This window comes from Vipera berus, assembly GCF_964194415.1.
Source record: "Vipera berus genome assembly, chromosome: 16".
Taxonomy (NCBI): domain Eukaryota; kingdom Metazoa; phylum Chordata; class Lepidosauria; order Squamata; family Viperidae; genus Vipera; species Vipera berus.
In genome coordinates this window covers 9,771,670-9,789,059 of record NC_138219.1, presented here as the reverse complement: position 1 = coordinate 9,789,059, position 17,390 = coordinate 9,771,670, and the positions used below count along the sequence as shown (strand labels likewise).

General features: G+C 51.5%; 1 protein-coding gene across 3 annotated transcripts in view; it reads left to right on the top strand.

Moving 5' to 3' along the window:
- SEMA6C (semaphorin 6C) overlaps positions 1-17,390 on the top strand; it is a 33,755-nt gene that overhangs the window by 12,199 nt on the left and 4,166 nt on the right. Inside the window, exons 2-18 of one of the 3 annotated variants that reach the window (XM_081340596.1) lie at positions 5,657-5,823; positions 6,097-6,211; positions 6,883-6,940; positions 7,407-7,463; positions 7,552-7,653; positions 7,806-7,896; positions 8,354-8,476; positions 8,625-8,713; positions 9,162-9,379; positions 9,587-9,718; positions 10,150-10,305; positions 10,399-10,572; positions 10,880-11,017; positions 11,365-11,442; positions 11,962-12,017; positions 12,364-12,417; positions 13,635-13,781. In XM_081340596.1, the coding sequence (XP_081196722.1) occupies positions 5,724-5,823; positions 6,097-6,211; positions 6,883-6,940; positions 7,407-7,463; positions 7,552-7,653; positions 7,806-7,896; positions 8,354-8,476; positions 8,625-8,713; positions 9,162-9,379; positions 9,587-9,718; positions 10,150-10,305; positions 10,399-10,572; positions 10,880-11,017; positions 11,365-11,442; positions 11,962-12,017; positions 12,364-12,417; positions 13,635-13,781 (1,888 nt within the window). In that variant the 5' untranslated portion in view covers positions 5,657-5,723. The remainder of the gene's footprint in view (positions 1-5,656; positions 5,824-6,096; positions 6,212-6,882; positions 6,941-7,406; positions 7,464-7,551; positions 7,654-7,805; positions 7,897-8,353; positions 8,477-8,624; positions 8,714-9,161; positions 9,380-9,586; positions 9,719-10,149; positions 10,306-10,398; positions 10,573-10,879; positions 11,018-11,364; positions 11,443-11,961; positions 12,018-12,363; positions 12,418-13,634; positions 13,782-17,390) is intronic. The other 2 variants (XM_081340598.1, XM_081340597.1) reach the window with 2 other exon arrangements.

The following is a 17,390-nucleotide window of genomic DNA, read 5'->3' as shown; positions in this document are numbered from 1 at the left end:
CCAAAACTCAGCCTGTTTTCTGACCGTTTGGGTCCAAACCTGATGGGCCAAGGTGCCAGCTCCAAACTCATGCACAAGCTTTAAGAGATGCCCAGGCCAAAGGGCACGTTTCCCTTGCAGACCTTCCTTTCAAGGTTCTCGCCAAGACCAGAGAAGGAGGCTTCAATGAAGGATGGATGCCCTTTTTCGCTTGTGGGCAGGTCCAGACCCGGGGTTTCCCATCCACTGCTTTGTTAATGGCTTCAGAGGCAGAATAACTTGGATTTTGTGAAAAAAAGGCCAAGACCCCGTGCCTGGTTGCTTGGCCAGCCTTCCCAGAGCCTTTTTGACAATGAACGTGGGCTCCTCGGTGCTCTCTGAGCTTGGCTGTTTTCTTGCAGACGTTTCATGACCCAACTAGGTGACAACATCAGTGCTTGAAGGAGCGTTTGCAGCAAACCTCACAAGCATTGATGATGTTACTTAGTTGGGCCATGAAACGTCTCCAAGAAAACAACCAAGCTCAGAGAGCACCAAGGACCCTCATTTAACCCCCAGCTACAAATACTCTCCTTCATTGGCAACTTTTAAAGTCACAGCAGGTGCAGCTTTTCAGAAACCATGCCAAAGCCCCCCCCCCCCATCAATTTGCTGCTTCTTAGCTCTGTTAAGGCTGTGGCGAAGCACTCTGAAACGCACCTCCAGCAGGCTGGCATGTAGCCGGGGCTGGGGGCCGGCTGGCTGGTGGGACAAAGACCCCCCCCAGGAAGTCATAAAGCATTTCTGCTGGGCCAGGCAGAGCTGCATCTGTGTTCCAGCCCCCTCCCCTCCTGCAGAAGGGAGCTTCCGGTTGGTCGTGGTGCAGATGGGAAAGGTGCCAGAGGAGGGAGGGGGAGAGACCGGTGTCCCCAGCAGGATCCAAGGCTTTGCAGAACGGCAGCTTGGAATATTCAGAATAAAAAGGAAGGGTCCTCTGTTTCTGCCTCCCCCTCGCCCCTCCCCAAATCCTGGCAGAAGGCCTGTTATTGCCACAGACCCTTGCAGCTGCCCAGGCAGCCATTTCGCTCCCTGTCGGAGTTGGGAAGAAATTCTCTCCGTTTTTCTGTTCTGGTCGGCTGGCAGCCATTGCTAAAGGCGGGAGGCTGTTGTTTTAATGAAGGGGAAGTGAGGGGATAGAAGGGCCGAGGGAGGCCTAGATCTGGCCGGACGGTGAGGACTAGAAACTGGCAAGTGTACAGTATTCTCCTCGGCTAAGTTGTTTGCTGTAAACATCAGCAAGCCGTTAACCTGATGGGCTTTGCCCCAAGGAGAAAAGGCAGATTCATCTAGAATTTTTTTTATTTATTATTCTATTGGCTAAGTAAGTCAGATAGAGACGAAGATACAATTGATTTTAGGCTCTTTGCTCTAAGAATACAAGACCTCCTTTAATTCAGCCTGACCTCTATTTATTAGGCCTTTCTAAATCTAATTAGAAAGTCAAAGAGGGGAGAGGGGGGAAGAAAACCCCGATTATTGTGCAAGATATCCATCCGGGGTAGCTGCCCTTCTCCTTCATGAGGACTAGAATGCTTCTCAGCTCCCAAACGCCCAGCATCAGCACCAGACGTTTTTTTCCTGAAACATCTCTAGTTCTCGGGCAGGTGGGGGCCGTTACCTTCATCTCTGGCGGTGGAAGAAAGCCAGCCGCCCCCCTTCCAAAGCCGGAGCAGGAAAGACGGATGGCTTTGGTCATAAGCAGACAGGAGTCCCTCAAAGACTCCAGTAATGAGATTTCGATACCCGGATTTGGCTAGGCGGATGGCGCTGATCCCTTCTCTGCTTGTGCATCCATCATCCTTTGGGGAGGACACCCAGACACCCCCCCATCCCCCAGTTTTCTCTCACCCCACCCCACCCCACCTGCAATTAGTGCAGGTTCGCATCCCACCAGGCTCAAGGTTGACTCAGCCTTCCATCCTTCCGAGGTAGGTAAAATGAGGACCCAGACTGTTGGGGGCAATAAGCTGACTTTGTAATAATGCCGCTTGCGGTGTGTGTGAAAGCCCTAATAAGCAGGCATATACATAGAATGAAGGCTACTGCTAAGTTTGTAAGCCGCCCTGAGTCTTCGGAGAAGGGCGGGATATAAATGGAATTAAAATAAAAAATAAATAAATAAATTTCAATAGGTCTGTGCTGCTTTTCCCTACCCCAGGTGAACATTTTCATTCTTTTTTTAGAAAATCCAATTCAGTGGAATGCATTTGTGATGGCTAGGAATGCTTTGATGTGAGTTCCCAGACCTCAGAATGGAACCTCCATGTCCAGGCAAAGTCTATCTGAGGGCAAAATAAAAAAATTAAGGAGCCTCCCCCTCTTTCTCTTCTCTCTCCCCACCCCAATGTAAGTGCTGAGTTTGGAGAGCTTCAAATCACTCCAGTCTTTCCTCTTCAGCCAATGACTTTTGGGGCACCCCTGTTTTGTAGCTTGGGAGACGTTTTAAAAATGCATGTCTGGAACTGACTGAGGTGGGCTTGGACTGTTATTAGAATTATTTTCCCCTTGGAGGTGTCGCTCTCCTTGCAAAGTGGGGGGGAGGAGACAATCCTGCAAAAAAAGTCACCGCCTTGATGCAATATTCTAGTGCCGGACGAGCCTGGATGAGTGTCCTTGGAAGGAAAGTTTAAGATGGGTGGAGTTCAACTCTCAGAGTTCCCCAGCCAGCAGGCATCACCAAACTGATTTTTTTTGCAACCTCCCCCTGCATTAAGGTGCTGAAAAGGTAATTTTACTGCAACATCTGCCCATGCATAAAGGCCACTGCAAATATCCAACAACATCCTCATTTTTCTCTCCCATTGGAAAAAAAATATATATCCGTATCATAAATTCAACGCCTGGGGATTCTCATTAAGTGAAGTGAAGTGATTCTGGCTCAGCCACTTAAAATGATGAGAAAGGCGAGATATTTTTCTGCTAGCCAGAAGGCAAGGTTTTTAAAAAAAGACAAGACAGACAGACAGACACATTTCCCTGCTGTGTGTGTTGTTTTTCACATGATTCAGCTATTTCCATCTCGGGGGGGGGGGGAAGAGGCCAGATTTGACCCTCGCACAAACTGGTTGCCATGAGGACTAGCCTCTTGGAGGGGGCGTCCTGCCTGCTACAAGCCTGGCAGCTCAGGGAGGATGGCTGGGAAGGGCAGACCTGGGGCTCCGATCCCCGGGGTGCGATCTGGCAGATCTCTCTCGAAATCTTCCCAGCAGTGGCTGTTGGCTGGTGCTGAGATGCCGGGATGAGCACCTGCGGCGGCGGCGTTGGAGTTGTATTTATAGTGGCAAAGTTGTGCCTGGCAGATGGTTCAGGGAAGTGCTGACACAGTGGCAGCTTCACGCTGTAACACGGGTCCCTCCTCCCTTTCGCGCAATTTCCGGATCTGGGCTTGACACGTATCTCTCTCTCCCCCGTCCCCTCCATCCCTGGTCTCGAATCACAAAAAAGTGACTGGAGTTTTTAAAAAGAGAACAAAAGCTGAGAGGGGGTCCCGCGGCCACCCCGCCTTTTCTTCCAGCTTCCCCAGGAAGAAAGCAGGTCCAGACCCCACTAGGACTGCCCCCCCCATCTGCTGCAAACCGCTCCCTCCCCTTGGCAGGCTTCCCCCCCCTGCACTTTCAAGAGGCTGGGTTGATTTTATGCCCTGGTTTCTAAGAACACCCCCATCCCCATTTGGGTGGGCTTTAACCCATCCCAAATGTTAGATGGAGGCACAGAGCAGGCCCTTCAACTCCCAGAATCCCCCAGTCAGTGTGCTTTAAGGGGATTGGACTTCAACTCCCAGAATGCTCTAACCGGCATGCTGATCATGGAATTCCGGGAGTTGGAAGTCCATGCCAGCCAAGGAATTCTGGGAGTAGAAGTCCACCCATCTTAAAGTTGCCGAGGTTGAAAAACACAGCTGTAGCGGGATGCCTGAGCCCTGCCCTCCTTGCAATCTAATCCCCAAGACCCACTCTGGAATGGAAAGTGGAAAAGCATCCATTTCTTCCAACGAAGGTGGGGGGGGAGAGACACACACAATGCTCCAGGCCAATACCAGCCCATTCCGCCCCCCCAGCCTTTTCCCGCAACTTCTGCAGATGAGATAAAAATATAAATATAAATATGGAATTATTATGAAAGCAATTCCCCCGCCCAGTTTTTGCTTCTAATTATACACCTGCTGGAAAGTTCAGCTTCACAAGTGTAAACAAATCCAGGCCTGGATTTTTTTCTCACCTTCTGGGCTCACTTGGGGAAGAAGAGTCTGAAGAGAAAGAGAAAGGGGGGGGGAGAGAGCAAGACCTATCAAAATGCTAGTCTACCCGTGCAGATGTGCGGGTGACATGCGGAAAGCAGATGGCGAGGAAGGCAGCCTGGCACTTGGGACTTGCTAAACCGCTTCTTTGCACAACCTGCAACTGTGCAGTTTGTGTGTGTGTGTGAATCTGGCTAGGAGAGATGACTTGCCAGCTTGAAAGCCGCTCCATCATGAGGACTAGAAACCCATCTGGATCTGGTTTTTGCTCAGCCTCATCTCTTCTTAGGGATTGGTTTGCCCTCTTCTTTCGGGAAAGCTCCTGGCAGCTCGGCTGGCCCTTTCCTGCACAACTTGAGTGTCCCTCCATAAATATCGCACCGTCTTCTCTCCTGTGGCCATCCGTGGCCAAAGCGGTGTCTCCTTTCCTGCTATTTATAGAGCCTGGCATGGCCTGCCCGCCCAGGCCCCAGTCAGGATACTACAAATCCTGTTTCACTTCCTTCCCGGCATCACATGCTGCCCCACCGGGGTTCCTCCTGGCACACCTGGCAGCTCATCTGGGGTTTCTCTCGCCCGCTGCTGCCCAAAGGACCCTGCACACGTCAAGAGTGCCCTGCCCTTCCTCCTTTGTGACGTTGGTGCCTCTGTCCCCCCCCCTTTGCCCACCCCGAGAAGGGAGGCTGGCTAATTGCAGGGCGGGGGGGGGGAGAAATCCTTGTGGGAAAAACTTCCCTTGGAGACGCACAGAGGCTCTTCTTGTAAAGCTCTCTCCTAGCAAGTGCGTTTTGGACACAGGGCTCTTTGCAGCCAATGGGGAGGGGGGCTGGAAGGAATGGAGACCCCAAGGAGAGTTTTCTGGAGGGTAGAAGTGGGAGGCCGAGGCCAGGAACTGGACTTGGCTGTCTTTGGCCTTCAGTTAATCCCTGCTTTGTCCGGAGAGCAGGTGGAAATGTGGTGCTACGTGGCTTTTCTGCAAAGCCTGGACTGAACCCTCCGGCCAGGCTGACTGTGGAGGATGGGAACTATAGTCCGAAGACTCTGGAGCAGGGGTAGGCAACCTTGGCTCTTTTAGGACTCACGGACTTCAACTCCTAGAATTCCTGAGCCAGCATAGCTGAAGTCTGTGAGTCCTAAAAGAGCCAAGGTTGCCTACCCCTGTTCTGGAGTGTCTAGGAGGGAGAAAGTTGCCTGTTGTTTCAGATGGGAGGTGTGGCTGTGGAGATCTAATTGAGCAGTTCTTGAGTGAAAAAAAAAGTTCCCATTTCGGGAGCCACCACCGAGAAGGCCCCGTGCCGAAGAAAGGACCCGGTGCAAGAGGTCATTTCTTGGCCAGCCTTTTTTTTTTTAATGCCAGCCTGGATGTTGAACTGCAGCCCTCCTCTGGGGTCTCTCTTCCAGGGCGGGAGCATGCTGGACTCCTAGGCTCCCACCGCCCCCCCGGATCCTCTCTGCCCCCCCGGAAAGGATGGTCCTGACCTCTGCCCTGCCTGCTCTGTTTCTCTTCCTGGCATCTGCAGCTTCCTTCCCCAAAGACCTGGCTCCTGTCCACGTGGTCAGCGAGGCAGGTGAGGACAGCCCCTCCCCCGCAAACCTTTGGGGTCTCTGGCAAAGAGCTCCCCCCTCCCGTCTCCCTTGGGTGCCCCTGGATAAAGGGCTTGCTTCCCTTCCTCATGCCCCCCTGGACTGTAAACCCCAAACCTGCTTGTTTACAATCCTTTCTTCCTTTTTTCATAAAAACCTGGGCTGGAGGAGACCTCAGGGGTCTTCTAGCCCACCCCCTGCCCAAGGCAGGAGTCCGTATCCCATCCGATGCTCTTTATTATGTTTCCCCCTGCCAGGAACCCACCTCTATCCCTCCTTCCGTGGCTTAGGGGGAGAGAATGACTCCGACGCTTTGGGCCTGGACTTCCAAAGCATGTTGCAAATTAACCAGACCCTCTTCGTGGCTGCCCGGTAAGCGAGGGACCGTGGGGGGGGGCGCGTTTGAGGGTCTGGCCCCGCCATCTGAATCTTCCTTCCCCGCAGCTCAGATCCCATTAGAAATAAGCATCCGAGAGCACTTTTTGGAGAGGAGAGCTGCCACCCGAGTTCGGCGCTCTATTTTCTATCCTTTCCCGTCGCCGATGCCAGAGACGTGCGCCATGTGCACTGGAGAAGAAAAAGTGGGGGGGGGAAGGAAAGCTTTATTTTCAAAGAACAACCCCTTTATTCAAGGAGGGCGGGCTGGCAACGGAGGGGTGGGTGTTGCACCCTGTTTCTGGGGTAGAAAGCTGTGCCAAAAGGTGAATTTGTCAGTTGCAAGTCCATAAATTCAGGCACGATTGAAAATTTTAGGACAAGCATGAATTCCCTGCCCAGGATGGGCAGAACCCACCACCCAAAAGGCTGAAGAGTTGGGCAAAGCTTTAGAAAATGGAAATTAGCACCCAGAGCTGGGGGGGTTCTCTCCTTTTCTTCTCCTCTCCCACCAAATTTGGATGCCGAGATTAAAAATTGGGGGCTCCTCCCGGCTCAAAAGCATAAGTCAAAACTGTCGCCTCCGGCCATTTTAAGATGTAAACCAAGACTTGTTTCTCTCTTTCTCTTCCTTCCCTCTTTCTCTCCTGCCCCTTCCTGGGTTTTAGGGACCACGTCTTCGCTTTTGACCTCGGACAGACCACAGGCAGCTTCTCTCTCAAGAGGGTGAGCTGGATGTCCTTGCTGGTGCCCAGATCCCAAGGCTGGCCCCCTTTCACTTCCTCCCAGCCTGTAAACGTTTTTCTTGAAAGTTTTATATTGTTTTTTTTTGTGGTTATTATTGTTTGACCTCCAGTGAGAAAGTTTGTTTCAAAGTCCACCGGGGGGAAAATTGGCCTGTCGGGGCGTGTTTTTTTTTTCTTTCCTGAGCACCATTTTCCTTCGCTTGTGCCCCCATATCAACTTTTTAGATATTTTTTTCCCACATTCCTTTCTTCGTTTGTGTTTTTTGGGGGGACGGTCGCTAAACGAACTGTCGCAAGTCAAGGACCTGCCTTCATTGGGGGCTGCTGGGATCCTTTATGGGGCAACCTAGAGATCCTTTGCATTAAATCTCTTCCCCAAACGGGTCCCTGCTGCTCTCTGCAATCTAAGCCCGGCTCCTTTGCCTCTTTCTGCCTTCCGTCCTCAGCATCTGACCTGGAAGACCCAAGACGTGGAGAACTGTGCCGTCCGCGGGAAGCTTCGGGTAAGAGCGGTCCGTTCGGCGAGCACCACCTCTGCACCCCCGCCACCCCTGCTGGGCACCGGGACTGACCTTTCTCTTCCCACCGCAGGACGAGTGTTACAACTACATCAAAGTTTTGGTGCCCAAGAACGACCGAAGTCTCTTGGCTTGTGGCACCAACGCCTTCCATCCGGTGTGCCGGACATACAAGGTAGAAGCGAGTGAGGCTGTCCTGGCAATGCCAGGGGGGATTTTGTGTCCCCATCAAGACTCTGGGGGGGGGTTTGCTCTGGGCATTAGAGGCGGGGCTTCCCCCCTGGAGGAGGAGCCTTCATTGACCCCAACCTTCCCCTTGGCCGCTAGATCAGCGACTTTCAACAGGAAGGCGAGGAGCTGAACGGGCAGGCGCGATGCCCGTTTGATACCAAGCAGACCAACGTGGCGATCTTTGCCGGTAGGTTTGCCTCTGGAACACCCCCCTCTCTGTTCCCCCCCTCCCAGGCTGTTTCATGCACCAGGGGAATTAAAGTCGCTTTTCCGTCCTCTTTAAAGCCTTCCTAAGCTCCCCTTCGCTTCAGATTGGTCCAGTGGTTTGAAGCCAGCGCCCCTGGGGCGAGACGGGCAGCCCCAAAAATAATTTAAATATCGAGTTAATTAGGCAGTGATCAATGAACAAGGAAAAGTGTCAGCAGGGTCTACATTTAGCTAAATTCCGGGGCAGGGACTCCAGAAACAATTAGTGGCCTTTGGAAAAGGTGCTGGGAAAAATGGGGAACCAGACCAAGGAAGGATTTGAAAGAGAGGGGGGCCTGCTTCTGTACCCCTGCTGATAAGGAAGTCAGTCCTGGATGCTGTGACCCCCAGACCGGCCAGCCCCACAGATTTCCCCCCCTTTCCCCCCCCCTTTCCAGACGGGAACCTTTATTCTGCCACCGTAGCCGACTTCCAAGCCAGCGACGCGGTTATCTACCGGAGTCTGGGCGAGCGCAACCCCGTTCTGCGGACGGTGAAATACGACTCCAAATGGTTACGAGGTGAGGAAGTCTCGGACGTTCCCGTAAGCTGCCTTCGCCCTCTCTGGCCTTCTGCACATGCTCAGAGACCATTGGGTCCTCCGCTTCCAAAAATGCTCATCCTTGCCCCAAATTTGTCGTGTTTTTCATTGCTGTTTTCTCCCTGCAGAACCTCATTTTATTCACGCTCTGGAATACAAGGAGTACGTATATTTCTTCTTCCGTGAGATCTCCGTGGAATACACCTCGCTGGGCCGGGTGAGCGCCCACCTTGCCCCGCTTCCGGAAGGGCCTGGAGAAGGACTGTGGGGTGGGGATCCCCCGTTTCCCTCTCTCTATTTTTTTTCCCCATTCTCTGGGGAAAAGACAGCTGGTAAATTGGATTCAAGGCACTTGTTCAAATTCACTTGGTCCTCACTCTCCAGAAAGTTCTCTGGTTTTATTTCCGGCATTAAGAGAGACTGCCTCTGTCTGTGGAGGCTCCACCTGGCCCGTGCGTCCTAACAGCCACCAATTGCCCTCTCTTCTTCGTGCCGGAGAGATTGGATTGGGACTCAAAGCACGCTGCTCCTGTACAAGGAGGCTTTGCTTTGTCCACGTTTTATTCTGTGCTAGGTCTGCCGTTGTGGGGTGTAAAGGTCTCCAGGGAAGAGATTCCGAGGGGTTTAACCTCCTGTCTTTGCCTCTCTTCCTCCGAAAATCCCAGGTGATCTTTTCCCGCGTGGGGAGGGTCTGTAAGAACGACATGGGGGGGTCCCCTCGGGTGCTGGAGAAGTACTGGACCTCGTTCCTGAAGGCCCGGCTCAACTGCTCGGTGCCCGGAGATGCCTTCTTCTACTTCGATGTCCTTCAGGCCGTCACCGAGATCACCCTGCTCAACGGCCGGCCGGCCATCTTCGGCATCTTTAGCACCCAGTTCAACAGGTAACCGGCTCGAGGCTTGGAGGTCTTCCCGAACACGGGAAGAATCGGAGCTGCCGGCTGCCCTCTCTGTCCAGGTCTGGAAGCTGGGCTGGGCAGGACCTGAGTGCGGGTCCTGCCGAGGGTTATTTCAGATCGGCTTTGCAGGACCTGAAAGGCAGAGGGCAGAGGTTAGGCTCTGAGGCTCTTTTGGGCTCCTTTTGAACCCAGCATCACCGGCTCAGCTGTCTGCGCCTTCTACATGGAGGAAGTGGAGAGGGTCTTCGGAGGGAGATTCAAAGAGCAGAAAAATGCGGATGCCGGCTGGACCCCCATATCTGAGGACAAAGTCCCCACACCCAGGTATTTTTTTTTCTTCCTTCCCCCAACCAGGCCTGTTTTGATCCAATTGCGTGTTCCCTCCCTACCCTCTCATCTCTCCGAACTAATTTTCCAATCAAGTTTCTAGCCCCTAAGAGAAATTTAAACCTCTTGGAGTTACTGGCTCTTGAAGAGAGGCTTTTAAAAGCCTGGGGGCCAAGTTTGAAAAAATGGAAAACAGAGATTTGGAAGAGGGGTGCAATCCCAAATGAAAATGCCCTGGTCTGGCTTACTTCATCCCCTTTGTGTCTTGTGGACATGGATCATCAGCCGCTTCTTCATAACCAGAACAAAAGTTTCTAGTCCTCAGCGTCTCGAGGCTACGTTTCGGAGCAGGCGGGAAATCTGCCTCTGACAGGCTCTCCCGCCCCCCCCTCCTGCCTCCTGTCACCTTTGGGGTCCCTCTTCTGCAGACCTGGCAGCTGCGCCGGGGTCGGCCAAGCCTCGGGGTACCGCACCTCCAACGACTTTCCCGACGCCACGCTGAGCTTCATCAAGTCCCACCCCCTCCTGGACGAAGCCGTGGCCTCCGTGGCCGAGCAGCCCTGGTTCACCAAGACCTCCAGCAGGTAGAAGACGGGGGTCTCCTAGCCAGCCTTCTTCCTCAGGGTCCCTGGTTATCATTTGGCCACTTATCGCTCACTCCCTCTCTTCCCACGCAGGTACCGCCTGACCCGCCTGGCCGTGGACGCCTCAGCCGGCCCCTCCCGGAACGGCATCGTCCTGTTCCTGGGCTCGGAAGAGGGCACGGTGCTGAAGGTCCTTTCCCGGCCCGCCGGGAACCACACGGTGCAGAGCCTCCTCCTGGAAGAGGTCGCCGTCTACCAGCCCTCCCGGTAGGAGCCCCCAGAGGGCCGCAGGGCCGAGGGAGACGAGGGCGCAGAACTGGGTCCGCCGAATGATTTTAAATTTATTTATCCCGCTTGGCCACTAAAACAAGAGACATAGAGATCGGCGGAGAAGCTCCGTCTTCACTCCCTGTCAGTTCTGCAGCCCCTGGGTGGGTGGATGGATGGATGGAGTTTTCCCACTGCCGTGTGCTGGGCTGATGCACACACACACACCACCATCACAGAACAAACAGTGCAGAGTGTGCCAAGGGCGAGAGGATTCACCCCGCCCTTCTCTGCCTTACCTGCACAGGTGCAGTGTGAAGCGTGAGGATCGGCAGGTCCTGGGGCTGCAGCTGGACAAGGCCAACCACGCCCTCTACGTGGCCTTCTCCGGCTGCGTGGTGCGGATGCCCCTCAGCCGCTGTGGGTCCCACGGCACCTGCCGCAGGTAGGAGAGTTGAGGGGCCCACCATCTCTCCCTGCTGTGGGTGGGAACCTGGGAACGGGGGCTGTTGGTGCTGGGGGGGGATTGTAGTCCAGGGGAGGGATCCGTGGGGGTGTTTCGAGGCTTTGGAGTTTGAAGAAAAAACTTGGTGCTCCAGGACAGACTGCCCCTCTCTCTGGAGGCTCTATTGTGATCGACCCTTCCCCCCCGCTCAGTTGTGCTTCTCCTTTGAGTAAACATGGGGGTTAGTGTGCACAACAACCCCGTGGAGCAGGCTTCTGCCACTCACCCCAGTTCCAAGGGGGGGGGTGTGAGCAAAATTTCCCCCTCCTCTCTTTCTCTCTTTGCAGAAGCTGCCTGGCGTCCGGGGATCCCTATTGCGTCTGGCTGCCCTCCGGGGCTTGTGCAAACTTCGGCAACGAAATCAGGTCATCCAAAGGCGTTGCGTGTATTATTTTTAAGCGTTGCCTATTCTGCTTTTATTATTCCCTTTGAATTTGTGCTGGAAAAAGAACTGGGGGTTTTTTTTTTGTTGTTCTTTTAAAAAAAACTGAAACAAAACAACTACTTCCGTTCCTTATTCTGCCTAAAATTTAGAAACCAAAACTTGAATTTGGGTTGGGGGAGGCTTCTTAGACCGGCTTTGTCCTTTACTTCCTTTCTAGCCATGAGGACTAGAAACGTGTTTTTCGGATAAAAATTGATTTAAAAAAAACAACCCCAGAGAGGTTAGGATTTTAGTATGCATGAAGAGACCTCTGTCTCTCTCCTAGGGCCCCCGTCCCCCCATCTTTGTCCTGTCTTCTCTCCATTTGCCAATCCTGAGAATGGGAGTCACTTCTGGGCCCTTCATGTGAACGTTGCTTGCCTTTCCCTCCTGGATGCCGCCCAACTGACTAATTTGCGGCCCCTAATTTAATGAGAGGTCTCTTCTCGCTTCCCCGCAGAAATGGATTTGAGCAGGATGCGGAGAACGCCGCCAAGCCCTCCGCCAGTTGCCAAGGTGGGTGATTTTTGGAGAAGCAGAAACCGGAGGAAGAACGGCTGACAAACAGCCGAGTTGCCGTGTTTGGCCCGGAGGGGTGACAATCTCAAGAAGAATTGTTTCAAGCATTGGGGGGGAAATTAAAAACGCCAGTTGTATTCCTGGCTAGCGTTGGCTCTTCAGACAAATGAGGGTGTGTTCTTGGGGCCGCAACGTGGTTGCATCCTTCATATAGTGGCTATAAAGGCTGGTGGCCAGCGTGGTGCAACCCGGGGGCTCTGCTCTCTGCTGCTGAGCTGTTCCCCCTTGGTTCAGCCAGATATTCTTGACCGCAGCCCTTCCTTTGCCCCCCTTTCCATTCCAGATGGTGTGACATCCACAGGGGGGGAGCACGAAGGCCTCAGCGACTCGGCGTATGGTCAGTAACCCCCCCCCGTCCTCTTTTCCAGATTTGTTTCTTCACCCTCCATCTCCTTCCTTCCATCTCCCCATTCCTAAATCAGTGTTGGTCAAATTTGGGAGCTTTAAGACGGGTGGATGGACGTCTCTTGGGAGCAAAAGAGGATGGGTGGCCTGTGAATATTTGGGGTGGGGGTGTGCGTGGAGATTCTCAGGGAGGGGGGAAAGAAGATGGGAGTCATTGCTTGCACCTCGAGGATGCCAAGGGACACCCACAGTTTCTTGCTTTTTGACTTTGGTGAACGATTAGCGCCCCACCCTTTGCTTTGCATACTCCCCCCACCAGCCAGGATCACTGGAGGGGTCTCTTCCCTTCCCCCTCCCCTCCCCTCCAGCTTCCTCCCAACTGGGCAACTGTGAAGTTAATCCCTTGGAAGGAAGGCAATTAAATCCCTAAGCAAGTCCATTAATTGCACAGCAGGGGAGCAAATTCTCTTGATTGAATTGTGGGGGGGGGGCTGGGAAGGAGGGAGAGGCTATTGTTATGGGGCTAAATGAAGAGGCTGAGAGTGGGGGCATCTTGGGGGAGGGAAGGAAGAGGAGGGTATTTCTTATCACCCCAAAATGCTCTTTCCGTCTCCATCCTGCGTTTTTTTTTCTTAGCATGAGGTGGATGGGATCTTTGGGCGCATTGGACCCACCCTGAGTTCCTCCTCCCCACAATCCTTGCAAACCTCCCTTGCTTTTTTTATGCACCCTGCAAGGAGATGCCAAAGTTGCTGGCTGGAAAGGATTCTGGGCAGGGGGTGGGCATGATGTTGGGGGGGGGGAACAGCTGGCATGTGGGGTTGCAAAGCTCAACAGAGAAAACAGGTTTAGGGCAGGCTTTGAACACAGAACAAGCCCCGGTTAAGCCTTTGGGTCCTGGATACCATCGTTCAGGCTGTGCCCCAAAAATGGACTTGTGTATCAGCCAAGTGGGTCTTCATTGACCCATTTGGAGTTCATCTGGACCCTTTATTTAGAAATGGCCTGGGCCCCTCCTCACAAATGATTCTCCCTTCCCAGACTGGGATGGAGCAAAGAGATGAGTTCAAATCTCCTTTAGACCAAGAAAATGTCTCTGCCCTGCAGGGTAATGGTTGAGGTTGTAGGCAGCTTTCTGTGCCATTGGCTCTTTGCTTGGGGATGGGGACAGACTAAATCCTGATGGTGTGTTTGTCACTGCTGACGCAGGAGATGTGCAGACCACCCCAGCATCCTCCGGGCTCTTCTCAGAGGCGCCCCCAGGGTCTCCCTCCACTAGCTTGGCTCCCGGCGCCCACCCAGCCCCTGGTGCGGGGGACCCCCGTTTCACCCTCCATGTGGCTGTGAGCACGCAGGGTAAGGAGGCCCTCCTCTTCTCCCCCCAAAATAACGCTTGCCTGCACGAGGTCACTAACGTGAAGCAGGCGGGTCTAACCTGCAACCTGGAACGTCGGCGCATGCGAGTGAGGCTGTGCACCATTGGACCTGCACACTGCATGTGAAGTGGGGTGGGGACTCCTAGAGTGCCTTCTGACCTCTCTGCAGGCACAAGGATTGGAGGGGGCGATTGTGAGATGCCTCTGCCTGCAAAGAAAGGACCCAGACTGACACTATTTCAGATACAGCTGAGTGGAGAAAACTTGCACGGCCAGACACAATCCAAGTCTTTTCCTCTCTTGGTGGGATTACAGACTCCACCATCCACGAGCAAGGCTAAGAATCAGGAGGGTTGTAATCCAAAGTCATCAGCATGTGGTGGTGGTTGGGCTGTTGTCCTTAGCCTAAGGCTTGAAATTCAAACGTGGGGCTGGAGCAGCTAAATTGTTCTCCTGCTGCAAACCAGCCAATATTGTGGGTTCCTGTTGAGATTGCTTATCGTCTACATTAGTTTCCCGTGGTGACTTCAGCATGGTCCCTATTTTGCTCTGGCCAGGATCTTCCGGTGATGGTTTCCAAAATTTCACTTGCTCAACCACGAAGTGAGGAAGTTTGGGTTGGCGGTGGGCGTACACCCCCCCTTCTACGTATTTGGGGTTATAGTTTCCCTCCTCCACTATTTAGTATGGTCACCTTCTCAGGGCAGGACTTGAAAACCACTTCATTTTCTAGATGGCGCTTGTAGATGTATTGTAGTTAAACTGTCTTCAGGTGTTGAAAAACCTGCAACCACATTCTCTCCAAAATGAGCCATTGCACAGTTTGTGCAGTGGAAATTTGCTGCTTTAGACTCTCTTGGAAAAAATAAAATTTCCCCAGAGTTTGCTTTGTCTAGAGGTGGGGGGGGGGGGGAAGCTGTGGCAGGCAAGATAAAACTGGTGTGTTTCTTTCTTTCCTTCCTGATCTGCACTTCACCCCCCCACCCCCCCCAACTCTGTGATTTCTTTCTGAAGCCCTTTTATTACCTTGGAAAGGAGGAGACAAAACATTCAGCATTCTGCAGAGTTGGGACAAAACTTGCAAGCTGCAAATTTTTTCTGGTCTGGAGCGTAAGAGAAAAGCCCCCACAAACAACACTGAGAATGGAAAATTCTCTTCCTCTCTTCCTTCACTACTACCAAAACACACACACACACACACACACACACACACACACACACACACACAAGCTGTCTTGAAAAAGCCTTGTGAAAAAGTTCTGGTGTAATGAAAATACATTTAACAGTTGACATTTTTAAAAAGCAAAACACTTCTCTTTGCCTTTTGTCGGATTCCAGATGTATAAATCAAACTTAACCCTTCGGTGGGTTGAGAACGGAGGCATGCGCAGATTGCTATCCATAACGGAAGTGTCCTGAAAGGCACAAACAAAACATTTCTGAAAATCTTGAAAAACAAAACACCCCCAGAAAGCCAGTTTCCAGACAGATTGTGGAAATGTTTGCCGTTTGCTGGAAATCTGAGTGGGTTCCAAGTCTTGGTTGCAAGTGGGGGAAGACAAAAACAAAACAGCAGGGCCCTTGTTAGGCTAGGAAAGCCGAGAAAGGCATAAATGACCCACAAAACACAGCTTTTTTCCAACTGTGTTTCCAATTCACAGTTGCTCAGAGGATGATGGATATTCCCCCCCCCCCCCGAGATCTCAAAGCATCCCTTTGGGTGCCAACCAGCCAGTCAAGGAACCTCCTGCGCAATGGGGCTGGTGGTGCTGGGCTTCACTTATGTGGTGTCACCTTTGCACACATGCACACAAAGAGGTCCAGCTGTTCTAGGTCCCAATCTTCCTCCTTTTCCTAGTGTTTTGGCTCGCTCCTTTGGCCGCCTCCTTCGCCCCTTCCTCTGTTTTCTTACTTGTCCTGGTCTCCCGTTCACTGTCTCGGCCCCCTCCCCAAACGCCGCCCCTTTTTATTCTTTTTCCACATTGACAAACCAGGCTTGGTGATGCCGAGAGGCAAAGCAGCCGAGCCTCTTTTAATTGAAAACACTTGCCCAAAATGTCATGCTTGCCAAGGCTTTTATGTGGCGTCTCTGGCACACTCCTTCTTGCACGTAAGCTGTCTGTGCAAGCTTCGGCGCTCCCTTTTGTACACGCTAGCTACGTTCACGTGACGCATTTAACTTGCTTTCTGAACTAACCCATTTTCTAGGTTAGTCCAGCAAGCAGGTTTTTGTTTTTTTTTTTTTAATTGAAAAGTTTTAAAATACAGTTTTCCATTAGAAAAAAAAAAAAAAACCCCTTCCCCCTCCCTCTACCCCCCTACCTCCCCCCAACGTCCCTCCCTCCCCTCCTCCCTCCCCCCCCCTCCCCCCCCCCGACTTCCCAGAGCTAAATACAAGGTATATGTATGTAAAAAAGCAATCATAAACTACCATATACTAAAGACTATAGATTCTAAAATCCATCACTCTCTAGCTTATATAGGATAAAACACACCTTAACCATAATAAATGTATATAAAAAAAACTAGCATAAAAGAAAGAAAAAGAAACGAAAGAAGACTCATTCGAATGCTACATAAAACTTCTTAACCCTATACTTGTTCTGGATAAACTCAATCCATTTTCTCCATTCCATAATATAACGTTCTTGCGAATGATCTTTCAAATAGGCCGAAATCTTCGCCATCTCTGCCAGGTCGGAAACCTTTAAAGTCCATTCTTCTATAGTCGGCAGTACCTCTTTCTTCCAATATTGACCTATCAAAAGTCTTGCTGCCGTAACTAAGTTCAACATCAACTTAGAGTCCACAACTGTAGCGTCAACAATTATTCCCAACAAAAAAAATTGCGGACAAAACTTTATCCTCCGTTTAAAAATCTTCTGCATATTCCACCAGACTTTTATCCAAAAAGCCTTAACCTTCTTACATGTCCACCATATATGAAAATATGTTGCATCTTCATCACCACATCTCCAACATTTAGGCTGGTATTTCGGATACATACTTGCAAGCTTTTTGGGATCTAAATGCCATCTATAAAACATTTTGTAAAAGTTCTCTCTTAAATTTTGAGCTTGAGTAAATTTTACATTCCTCACCCAAATCTTCTCCCAGGTGTCCATTGTAATAACTTCCTGAATGTTTTGGGCCCATTTTATCATGCAATCTTTAACAAGCTCCGTTTCTGAATCAATCTCCAGCAATGCAAGATATATCCGTTTAATATGTGCTGGTCCCTGGTTTCTAATTTGCTTTATCAAATTTTCATCAGTCATTATAAATCCATTTTTCTGGTCTTCTTTCCACCTGGCCCGTAACTGAATATATTGAAACCAAGTTTGGACAACCTTCTCTTCTCGCAACAGGCTATATGCTTTCAAGCACCAAATATTCCTTTCCAAACTTAAAATCTCCTTGTACATAGTCACATCATGTTTAAAGCCAGCATGTATATTTTCAGTCCAGCAAGCAGGTTAAATGTGTGATCCAACCATTTTCCGGGTTCAGTCCGTTTAGTCATCCAAAGGAGTTGGATTTTTGCCAGCACACCAAGCCACAAACACATAAGCTTAACTTTAGCCAGGTT